The sequence below is a fragment of the Tiliqua scincoides genome, chromosome 2 (assembly GCF_035046505.1).
Source record: "Tiliqua scincoides isolate rTilSci1 chromosome 2, rTilSci1.hap2, whole genome shotgun sequence".
Classification (NCBI taxonomy): domain Eukaryota; kingdom Metazoa; phylum Chordata; class Lepidosauria; order Squamata; family Scincidae; genus Tiliqua; species Tiliqua scincoides.
In genome coordinates, this window is record NC_089822.1 from 247,749,377 (window position 1) to 247,761,420 (window position 12,044).

At 45.9% G+C, this 12,044-nt stretch overlaps 1 protein-coding gene across 1 annotated transcript in view; it reads right to left on the minus strand.

Moving 5' to 3' along the window:
- Positions 1–12,044, minus strand: part of CPNE9 (copine family member 9) — a 56,019-nt gene that overhangs the window by 33,572 nt on the left and 10,403 nt on the right. Inside the window, exon 2 of the mRNA XM_066613003.1 lies at positions 3,042–3,082. Within this exon, the coding sequence (XP_066469100.1) occupies positions 3,042–3,082 (41 nt within the window). The remainder of the gene's footprint in view (positions 1–3,041; positions 3,083–12,044) is intronic.

The following is a 12,044-nucleotide window of genomic DNA, read 5'->3' on the forward strand; positions in this document are numbered from 1 at the left end:
CTGGCTCAACCATGAGGCAAACTGAGAAAGTTGCCTCAGGTAGCAAAGCAGACTAGCCAGAGGCACCCACTTCCATTTGTCTGCTCACTTTCACAGCTGTTCCTCCCAACACTTCATAGGTTGGAAAAGGGTGAGGGGGCAGAGTAGAAGTAGAGGGGAAGGAAGTCCCCAATGCGCCTATTACTCTCCTCTTCTCTGCACTTCTCTTCCATCCCTCTCCTCCCTCCCTCTTCCTTTTTCAATTCCGGGAGTGAGAAGAGCAGAGCCTGGTGAATCACCAGGTTGGGGGAGGGGGGCAGCATTTGACATGCCACCTCAGGCACTATGATGTCTTGGCTCTATCAATTCCACTGTCATTCCTTCTTGGTCCCCAGTTTTACAATACTGTGTGAAGGCCCTGTGAAAAGTCCACGCTCACCTCGACAGGTTGTTTCAGGCTGAAATCACTTGAAAGGAACATTCTGGCTCCCTGTGGCTCAGCCATCAGGACAGAGAGACTATCTGTGTAATTGGACATAGCTCTCGGTCATTCACCAGAGGGCTCCTCTGAGACCGTCTTGTTGCATCTGTATCTCTGCGTCCAGTCTCTGGAGGTTGAAAGAAAGCTCAAAGCAGGAGCAGGTTTCTACAGAAGCATATTTGGAGATACATACTCTGTGTGTGTGTGTGTGTGTGTGTGTGTGTGTGTGTGTCTGCGCATGTACAGACATGTGCAAACACATGTACGTTGTTGTTGGCAACCTTCAGTCTCCAGAGACTATGGTATCGCGCTCTGAAAGGTGGTTTTGGAACATCGTCTAGTGTGGCTGAAAAGGCCGATTCGGGAGTGACAATCCCTTCCACAACGGGAGCAAGTGCAGTCTGTCCCTGGTCTGTCTCCCTGGCTATGGGCCTTCCTTCTTTGCCTCTTTGCCTCAGACTGTTGGCCAAGTGTCTCTTCAAACTGGGAGAGGCCATGCTGCACAGCCTGCTTCCAAGCGGGCCACTCAGAGGCCAGGGTTTCCCACCTGTTGAGATCCACTCCTAAGGCCTTCAGATCCCTCTTGCAGATGTCCTTGTATCGCAGCTGTGGTCTACCTGTAGGGCGCTTTCCTGTAGGGTTTCTTTCCAACCAATGTCTGTCTCATCACAAACTCCCACTAAGCCTTTCAAGCACGTTTATATTTTGTGTTCCAAATCTATGCACATTTACCCAGAAGTACATCTCGCCAAGTTCACAGGAGTGTATTCCTGAGCGTGAAAAGAATGGCAGCCTGATTCTGTGTTCCCCAGCATACCAGATGTATAGTTTTAACTACTGCAATGCAACTGGAGACAGGGCAACTGTCCTTTCACACATTCCCGCCAGGATTAGGTCCTGCCCTGCCATCTACCACCTTCACCTGCTGTGTACAGCACCTGGAATTCTGCCCACCACAACAGGTGGGAGAGACAGTAGATGGCTAGAAAGGAGGAGGCCTGACCCCCTGGGGTTGTAACCTAAGAAAATCAGGATTGACCAAGCCCTATTAAAATAACCTGTCTCACTGATTTCAATCAGGCTTAATCAGGATTAACTTTCATAGGTTGCAATCCCTTTTTTTCTGCTGCAGCAGGATATTTAATCTGCATGTGTGCAGTGCAAGAAGTGGCAATTTAGGGCCCAATCCTATCCAACTTCCCAGCACTGGTGCAGCCGCAATGCAGCCTCAAGGTAAGGGAACAAATGTTCCCATATCTTGAGGAGGCCTCTGTGACTGCCTCCCCAACACAGGAAGTAGTGTATATCCCATAGGCACAGCAGCACTGGCACTGGAAAATTGGGTAGGATTGGGCCCTTACTGACTCCCAAGTAAGTGCACATACTGATGCAACCTTACAGCCCAGTCCTGAAGAAGTTTACTCTGAATGGTCATCTCTGTAATGCAGCATGCTACATTCAAGAAACCCTTTCCGGTGTGTCTCATAAAGAACCCTTCTAGGATTCAGTTTTGTTCTAAGCTGCAAACCCATTCACATTTAATTGGGAGTTAGTCTCATCATGCACAATTGTTTCTTTATAAGAGAATGTATATTTTGCCTTCTGGTTACATAAAGTATCCCAGGGCTATAACAGCTGACTTAAACCATTTTTTTGTTCTTAGTCCAAGATCATTCAGGGCCAGCATTACAAGAAAATATGGAGTTGGCCCCATATGTTTCTTTTCTCTTTGCATTACATTCCGGATTAAAATCATCCTCTTGGTGCTATGATTAGTCCTGGGAGGGAAGCTTCCATTGGCTTCAGGGCAGCTAACTCACAGTCCCATTTTACAGATGAGGAACCCTAAGGCTGAAGGATACACAGCTAGAACAAGAGCAGCCGTGGCAGGAAACTTTTTTTTTAACTTGCAATTTTATTTATTGTTAAACTATCTAGGCAACCTGAGGTGGTAACAGTGAGCAAGCTCTTTTTCAAGGGCACTTCACCATGGCTGCTCTGCTCATCAAGAAACCAAAAAGTGAGTTTTGGGGGAGTCTCAAGGTTTCCCCAGAACACAGTTTGAAAACCACAGCGTTGGTGAAATGCTGTTACTATTTACATTCATTAGGTGCCTAATGATTCAGTTCAGTTTTAAAAAGTGATTTGTTTGAATTTATTTTATTCAATGTGTGCCTTGCTTGGCCCTAATCTCTCGTCATTTTTCAAAAGTTATGACTATTGGCAAGGTTTTGAGAGGTATGGCTGTGATCAATGTAGCATATTGTCTCTTTCTCACTTATTCAGTAATCAACAGACTGATAGCATGCAAGCTGGCTCAAAGCTGTATTTAAATTTAAAGCCTAATTGGTGTGGGGCTTTGATGTGTAGTGTCCTTTGAGCTTGGGCTTTCTGGTGGTGGCTGGAGCTGGACCAGAAGACCTTTATGTCCCTTAAAGCTAGCTAGATGGCAAAACAGATGGGATTCTAGCGTCCAAAGGATGCAAGCCTGCTTGGCCCTTCTTCTCCCTGCTTTCCAATGATACCCTTCGTCGCCTGCCAAGGACGGTGCAGACCACACTTGCCAGCTTGGCACACTTACCAGGATCAGACTTGGAGAAAGTGTCCATGTCCAAGAGGTTCCTGGAGAGGTCGACAGGCAAAGGAACAGAAAGAAAGATACAGAGAGTGAAAAGGGGGAAAGGCAGGGAGAAGGCGGGAGTGTGTGTCTGTAAAAACACACACAAGGCGAGGACTTATTTGCCTTTAGCAAGGTCACCCGATTTTAGAGGCTTCTGTTCTCCAACCAAAGGGTCTTGTCTGGTTGAGTTTATTAATGCATCCAAATTAAGATCATGAAAGGAGGCAATCAATTCTACAGCCAGTGGCAGCTTCACAGTGGAGATAAGGGAATGGGGCTTCCAATTGAGGACTGGGGAAGAATTTCTGAATAGAGACAGCACAAGTGAAACAAGGAAGAGAATTAAGGAGGCATCTTGGGGTCTTCTGCTCTGCACAAGCAGAAAGCTCTGCTTTCACGCTAACTGGATGTATAATCTCTCTCTCTCTCAGCTCTGCAGTTGCACAAGCTTTAAATACAATTTACAGTTTAAATACCACTGTTCCCAGTTGGGTGGTGAAGCTGAAGTTCTTTCTTCTACAAACAGCACAAGCAGACTAAATAAGGAACGGAAGTTTTCCTACCGATGCTGGCCGTGATCTGAGCTGGCCCAAAGCTCATTTGGGGTGCAGTGGTACATATAAGTTTCAGTGTCTCATTTAGGTTGTTCGTACGACTCTGTGGCTGTAAACCTATTCACACTTATCCAGGAGTAAGCTCCATTGACTATAACAGGACTTCCTTCTGAGAAGGCATGCGTAGGATTGGGCTCTCAGTCAAATCAGGAACTGGGAACCAGGACCTGACTAGCCTAGTAATGGGGTGGGACAAGGAGAGACTCGAAACTTTGAAGACGTGAGTGTCGAGTCTGGATTTCACCACAGCCAAACGGAGATGCCAGTTCTGTTACTGGCCCAGAGCTTTCAAAAATATGTTGGGCTGGTTTTTCCCTTAACAAAAGCACCACCTGCTAAATTTCAGTAAGCCAGGCTGCTGTTTCAAGCACAGGGCCAGAAATTATATTTAATGAGTAGAAACTAGGAGTGTGTGGCAGCTCCTTTTGGGGAAAAAACCACTTTAATTCAGAAATCACCAGACCTCTGTGTAACTCCTCACCCACTCAGTAACATTACATTTTAAAAAAATTCTGGGGTTTCTCTAAGACAGGGGTCGGCAACCTTAAACACTCAAAGAGCCATTTGGACCCATTTTCCGGAGGAAAAAAAAACCTCAGGAGCCACAAAACCCCTTAGACATCTAAAATGATGATAACACTGCATATATAGTTTTTTTTTCACCTTTATGCTCTTATAGGTCCCATTTTTATAATGTAGCCCCCTCTTGTAGCTTACAGTTAGTTTTGTCATACATTCTTGTCCTGTGTTTTCAGACGCCTGGTCCTCTATGGTGTTTTGCCTGATTCCAAGGCCATTCTCTGCCTGGAGAATTAGGCCCACTTTAAGCAAATTAGCCCCCTTCTTTCCCCCAACAAATGACCCTGGTTCTGCCCTGCAGTCCTGCTGGACCCCACCTCCAGGGTAGCTCGCCTGTTCAACCTGCAGAGGCCCTCTCTCCTGCCAGCAGCCTCCTACCACTACAGCAGCCCCTTGGTCCTCAGCAGCTCTTGGGCACAGCAGCCACACACCAAACTCCAGTGTCTCCAGCAGTCACAAAGTCAGTCAGAGTATCCAGGGCAGAGTCCAAAGTCAATAAGCCAAGTCACAGTCCAAGGTCAGATTCCAAAGTCAGTCAGTCAAATCAGTCAGAGTATCCAAGTCAAAGTCAATAAGGCAAGTCAGTCTCCTCTCCAACCCGCACCCCTCTTCCTGCCTCAGGTGCTCCTTATATCCCTGAGGGCCCTATTGCCTTCAAGTGGCTGCAGCTGTGCAGCACACTCTGCTGGATGCCCAGGCCTTACTGATACAATCATGCTGATTGGCTGAGCCTGCTGGAGAGTTGGGGAAGGGAAAAACAGGGACCTGAAGCCTGCAGAGCGGGCAAAATTGAAAAGGGAAACCAATGCGGGGCAGGTGGGGGTGAAGGGAGAGGAGGGCAGTGAGCGCAGGGGGCGGAGGGAAGCAGCCTGCCCTCCCAGGACAGGTGCCTCCTGTTACCCCCTTTGCCACTTTCACCGGGAGGAGCTGCAGCAGATGGCTGAAAGAGCCGCAGGTTGCTGACCCCTGCTCTAAGACTTTCATAACTGGATCAGAGCTGTCCAACATAAGGCCTACAGGCTGGACGAAGCCCATGGAAGCTCTTAATGGCCCTCAGGCTCTCCCATCACTACCACCAGCTGCTGAGGTGTCACTGTTGAAAGGGTAACCTACATGATAATTGAGCATATTTTCAAGATATAAGAGAGCCCAAGATTTGCATAATTTTTCTTCTGTCATTTGCAGCTAATGAATTCCTAAATGAGAAAAAAAAATGCTTATTTCTGGTCATGACCAGCTTTAATGATATCACTTCCTGCTTAATGATGTTACTTCTGGCCCTCATCGAACATCAGGAATGCTTTTTGGCCCACTATATGAAATGAGTTTGACACCCCTGGTATAGATGGCTCTCCCTACATTTTCTCCTCACATGCCTGATCTTGTCTGATCTCGGAAGCTAAGCAGGGTCAGGCCTGGTTAGTACTTGGATGGGAGGCCGCCTGGGAATACTGGGTGCTGTAGGCTTATACCATAGTCTTTCGAGACTGAAGGTTGCCAACCAACCCTTTGAGGTAAGCTAGGGCAAGAGATTTGCCAAAGGCTATGCAATGATCTTTACAGCTGAGTGGAGATTTGCACCTGGGTCTCCCCAGACCTAACCCAACACTCTAACCACTGTTCCACACTCTCTTCACTGCAATTTGACTTTCTGGTGATGTGATAGGAATATAGATAGGAGTTCTACAGATTTCATAGTAGTCTTCCCCCCCCGCCCCCACACGCTTGCATTGTCAGACTCTAAGCCAGCATTCAAAGAGTTATAGCGCAGCCTCATACAGTACACATACAGAATGAAAGGGGAACAGAAAAGGCTTCTTGATCGAAACAAATGAAGAGCAGGCAAATTTCAAAAAGTGCTAAAAATCTATTTATTGACACACTCCAGAAAGTTTGTGATGCCTGGTGCATTTTGAATATAATGTAACTCCTCATCAGAAGCAACTGGGGAAAAAAAAATCAAGAATATATAAGGCAATCTATCACACTACTTAGAATGGCAAAAATGTACACAAACAGTGTTTGTATCTTAAGGCTGCAAACAAGAAACATATAAGGGGACTAACAAGCAGACTCTATAATGAAAATATACTGATGTATAATTTTAACACACAAACCTCACTAACTTAAAAGGGAGTAACCATCCATTTGAAATATTTATCTTCTTCCTACATCCTTCTTCCTAATATTCATCTTCTTGAGTTAGGACAGCTCAAAGGGGGGGGGGGGGAAGGTGAATAAAGTATAATTATAATAGGTGTGTAAATGACTAAAGAGGGGGACATAGTATAGATCAGTGTTTCTCAGTGTACTCCTAGGAGCCTTGGGGCTTCCTGAGATCCCTTCAGGAGCTTCACACCATCTGCTCCCTGCCCAGTTTGTTCATTCATCTCTCCTGCCTCTCCTGTTCATGACTCTCCTTCCTCATTCTCTGCCTGTTTTGCCTCTCCTGTTCTCCTTGCATGTAGCAGCAGGACTCCCTGGGGTTCCTTTTAGGAGTGTAAAAGGCTCCAAAGCCGGGTGACCAGATGTCATAACCACAAAAGAGGACCAGGCAGCCCAAAATGTAGGACATCCAAGAAAAATGTAGGACACGGCAAAATAAAAGCTAAAAACACTCGTATATTGATTTCATGTGGTTTATTTGAACACTATATTACTTATTATTAAATTTTAAAATTAAATTACATATAATTTATTAATCACAGGAAGGCTATGCGCTGTCCGCTCACAGGAAAAGGAGGACATTTAGATTCTTTTCCAGGACATGCGGCTAAAAAAGAGGACATGTTCTGGAAAAAGAGGATGTCTGGTCAGCCTGCTCCAGAGACTGAAAAGTTTGAGAACCGTAGGTATAGAGCATTATTAAAAACAATGAAAAGTACTCTTGTGACACCTTAAATATGAACACATGTATTGTAGCATAAATGTTTGTGGTGTGGACTACCGTCCTCTTCATCAGTTGCATCTGTGGTTCACAGTAGCTTCCACTACCATATACGTGTTAGTCTCTAATGTGCTACAGGACTCTTTGTTCATTTTGATGCAACAGCCCAACATGACTACACTGGCCAAGGTTTACAGATACAGGCATTTAGCAGTGAAAGTGGCTGGAGAGAAGATTTCTCTCTCTTGTAACATTAGAACTCAGCATCGTCCAGTAAAATTGATTGGCAGGCCATTCAGAGCAGCCCAGGAAGGACTTCAAGGAATGCACAAGCAACTTATGGAATTTGCTGCCAAAGGATGTGGTGATGGCTACTGTTCTTGCTAAAAGAGGATGAAAGATCTACGGACAGCTCCTGGCCAGGCTCTGTGTTCAGAGGCAACATGCCGCAATATACCAGTTATGCAGGGCTGGGGGGCAGAGGAGGGAGAACAGCAGGGAAAAGCTGTCCATTCTCTGTTTCTGGGCTTCCCACCGGTATCTATCTTAAAAGCTGACTGGGTGGACTTTCAGTTTGATCCTGTGTGACTTTTCTTACATTCATGTGCTCTTTGTTGACACTTGAAAAACAAACACACGTGTTTTGTGTTGCTTCTCTTTTGGATGTTTTTCACTGCCTCTGATGCCGAGATGCAGGTAGATGAAATGTGCTGGGTAAAGACAAGGTTTCTGCATGTCAAAGAATAGGCTTTTGCACTTCGAGGTGCTTGTAGGTTTTGTGAATTGGTGCTTCCCTTCTTTTGGTGTCCCCCCCCCAATTCATGGCGTGCCACTTTTCTCCCTCTCCTGCCTGCTCTTTTGGGGCTCTGCCAGGTAACTCTGTCTTGTTTCTTTTCCCCCTCCCTGCTTTTCTTTCCCTTCCTTGCCCTGAGCTGATCCTTGAAGGATGGCTCCTTCTACTTGGGTACAATTACTACTCTGGCACTACCCAGTGTGCTGCTGCTGGTAAAAATTTTATCTCTTAAATGGGTTTCCTGTCATGTTCAATCACTATCTGGGCCAGGAACTGCATCTTCACTCCGCTGCTCTTGCCAAACTGAACTCCCCCCCCCATCCCATCTGCTTTCTGCTCTGCCCTTGCCCAAATCACTGCAACAGAGCACCTTTGTCGAGTTCCCGTCCTACTCAGCAAGGCAAACTCTCCTACTTCCTGTCATGCTACAGATGTATGAATTCCAACTCCATGATGGCTCTGGGCCACCACCAGATCAGATCCAGCAGCAGTATGGTTCTGAATTCCAGTTGCAGGGGAGCAGTGGTGGGAGAGAGCAGGCCTTCTCTCTTGCCTCCTGGTTGGCAACCTTCAGTCTCGAAAGACTATGGTATAAGAGGCAGCCGGTGGGTCACCATGGGAAAGCAGATGCTGGCCGAGATGGCCCTTTGGCTTGATCCAGCAGGGCTTTTCTTACACTCTCATGCATGCCAAGCGACTAAGAAATTTCATAATCCAGCAAGTTTCTTGCATTTAAGGAAGGTGACCCTGAACATGTGGAGGCTAACAACATTTTTTAAAAGCCAGTGGAGAGATGGCCGCTGTATAGGACCTACAGCGAATTGCATTTTAGGGCTGGTGCATCATGCCTTATCTCTTTGCCATCACAAACAGGAACAGAATAAATTAAGCAAGAATGTGCAAATGTGTACATTCAGATTCAGGCTGCAGAATTTATCCCTTCCTTTAACAGAATTTGTGTCGTTTTTTAAAAGCACACACAATCTTGATTATACTCCCAAGTCCACCTATTTCGATCATTTTTTAAAATCACAGATTCCTCTGCCCGGTCACTCAAGACCTGCACTACAATTTAGTGGCATCTTTATGCAAGGCTTCCATGCCTCCAGTGCAGATCTCACCAACTGATCCTTCTTAAGTGGAATCCCACTCCCACCCCACTGACCAACAAATCCGTAGAGCCATGATCTAAGTTTCATGGGCAGCTGCTTTTCTGTTCCTTGGGCCAGCAGGGCTAGTCATGCTCTTGCCCTTAACTAGGGCACTTTTTGTAATCTGTAGAACCAAGTGTCCAATACAGAGTTTGGCAGCTTGAAGAGGCAACCCTTTGAAGAGGCAATGAGGCCAGTTGCCAACCCTCCTTGTTATTTAGTATTGTTTCGAAATGCCTGGCTGTGTGCACAGTGCAGCATCAAGAGTGGGGAATGCAGCAATAGTGATAACAGGACAGTGTCTTTCTTGCACAATTATTGGCAGTCTAGCACTAATCACTTGTCCTTCCCCATCCACCATGTCTTTTCCTCTCCTTGCTCTCAGCCATTGCAGCCCTTGCCAAAAAAATGTCCCATTCTTTGGATACTTGGAACTCCAAATCCAAATCAGTTATGTATACAAAGTGGTTATATGTGGATGTACTTAAATTGTACAATTTATTCTGCAGACAGATCTGGAGTTTCCCCAGAATCAAACATGGACTGCTTCTGGTGGAAAGGACCTCCAGCCCGGCCTGCAATTTACACTTTCTCTTCCTGGGGGATGGGGTCTGATGATGGCCTATCTGACTGTCTGACTCTGGGTGTGCTATGGGTCCCATGTCATCTGCATCCATTCCTTAATTCCAGAGGGGTAATCATGTTAGTCGGTTTGAGAGAACTGAGTTAGGCTTCACATGGAACCAGGACAGACTGTCATTGCCCAGGAAAAGTCCCAGCCTAAACTGGAAACCTTTATAATGGAGAATCAATGGCCAGAATGGATGGGTGCAGTCAACCATGAGAACCCTTTATTTTCTAGGAGATGCACCAACCAGTAGCCCTAGTGGTTACAGATCTAGTTCTGGGACTACTCGTCTTCGCCCCAACAGCTCTTGATGCTGCTGCAGTAAAAAATTAAAGGGAATACTTTCATTAGGACCAACTAAAATATCCCAAAGCAGTCAGCAAGTTTCTGGGTCCTCCAGAATGCTTCTTTGGGATGTATTGCACAATGGGCTGTCCAGCCTGGAGAAGAGTTCTGGGGAACTTGGAAGCTTGCAGGTAGCTATCTTACACTTTCAGCCTCCTGTTCTTCCCCCCCTTCTCTCTCCCTGTCTGTAGTTGCTAGAAGCTGGGCTGGAAGAGCAGGGACTCCTGGAAATCTCCCCCCTCCCTCTGTTTTCCTTTCCTCAGAATGCACCAAAATGCACCTTGTGCTACATACCACCACTGAGACCAGAACATATCACACTATGTTAGGGCCAAGGAGCATATTTTCATTATTTCTTTGTATACAATATTTCTTTCTTTGTTCTTTCTTAAGAAAGCTGCAATCTTTTACTGGAAGTTATTTCAGTTACTGAGGGAAGGGGATCCTCGGCTTGACACTGATTTCTTATCCAGTCTAAACATCCTACGTTCCAATGGGGCTTAGGTAAATTCCCCTAAAACCAGCTCTTTGGGTAACGTTCAATTGGATATTTTAGTGGTTCTTTTTTTTAGATATATAAAACATATTCCACATGAATAAATCCCATTTGATTCTGTTCAGTTATCACGGTGAGGCAAGTCATCCAAGCACACCACACTTTCGGATGTCTAATTATATATAATACATACCGAATAAAGTTAGATCATGTAACCCAGTCCATGCATGTATTTTAGTTGGTCATAATCAGAGGTATTACACATCTGATGAAAACCTAGAATTTCTCCCTATTTTTTGCACAGTCTTTCCTTATTTTTAAATCCTGTAGACACCGAGAGGCTCCTGGGATGCCTTGGCATCCTTAAAAGGCTGTTGAGATATCCTGCTGCAGTAGCCATTGTCCTGGGTTGCTTTGCTGAAACACTTTGAAATCAACACTGTTGCAGGAAGTCTGCATGGCCAAGCCCACGGGTCATATTGTGGATTGCTTGTCCTCCCACACTGCTTATCTGGATCTGGCTAAGAAAACAGTCTCTAGCCAGCCCACCTGCTGGGCTGGGCTTGTGACAGCTGATTTGGGATCCAAGTTCACCTGACCAGGTGAAAAGGCAGGCAGGTGTGTCCAGGTGGCCATATACCATCCAATCCGAGGGATCGATGACATAATCCTAACCTTTTCAAGGTCAGGCATAAAGATGCTTAGGTCTGTTGCTGTGGTCTGTCTGAAAACAGCTGTTGTTCTAGCGAGCAGTGTGCCACTATGCCACGCTTGTTTTTACCCTCTGTGCCCACCATAGCCCACAGCACTCCTTTCTTCCTCCCTTCCCAGGTACTGTTTGAACTGTGTCTTGTTTTTGCCCCACTGCTTTTTTCCTATGCATCCATTTGTTCTTATAGTCTTTCAATAAACTTCATATATTTTTTACTGATTTACCTGCCTGGTCTAAGTTCACCTGGGAGGAAATACATTGCTTAGCCTACCAGATCACCTACTTTTTTTCCCTCGTTTTCTCTAAGGGATTCCTGAGATTTGGGGGCTCTTTACTCAAGGCAGCCTCTTTCTATCCAATTTCCCAGTCTTGCATGGGCAGCAAAGGGACTATTGATTCTCCAGAAAATCCCAGGCTCTCCAATCAAAAGATGAGCAGAGACGGGGTGCCAATTGCTAACTGCTAGGTGCTGAGCCCATTTAGCCCTCGGTCTCTTTCTTTCACAACCCTGCTTTGACTTTTTAATGTTTCTCACATCGACCAACGTGGTTACCTAGACCTTTTGTTGAAGCAAAGAGTCTGGGTGCATCTCAAGGACAAAGAGCTAAAGTACGTATGTGGTGCTTAAAGCACCCATAGACCTTAAAGGGCTGACATCCCAAACCTAACTAAATCCCCCCTCACTGATGCGGCTGCATCAACAGTGTGCATGCTGCATCCTGGGGGGAGGGATTCAGTCTGGAGGCTTTCCTGAGGTAG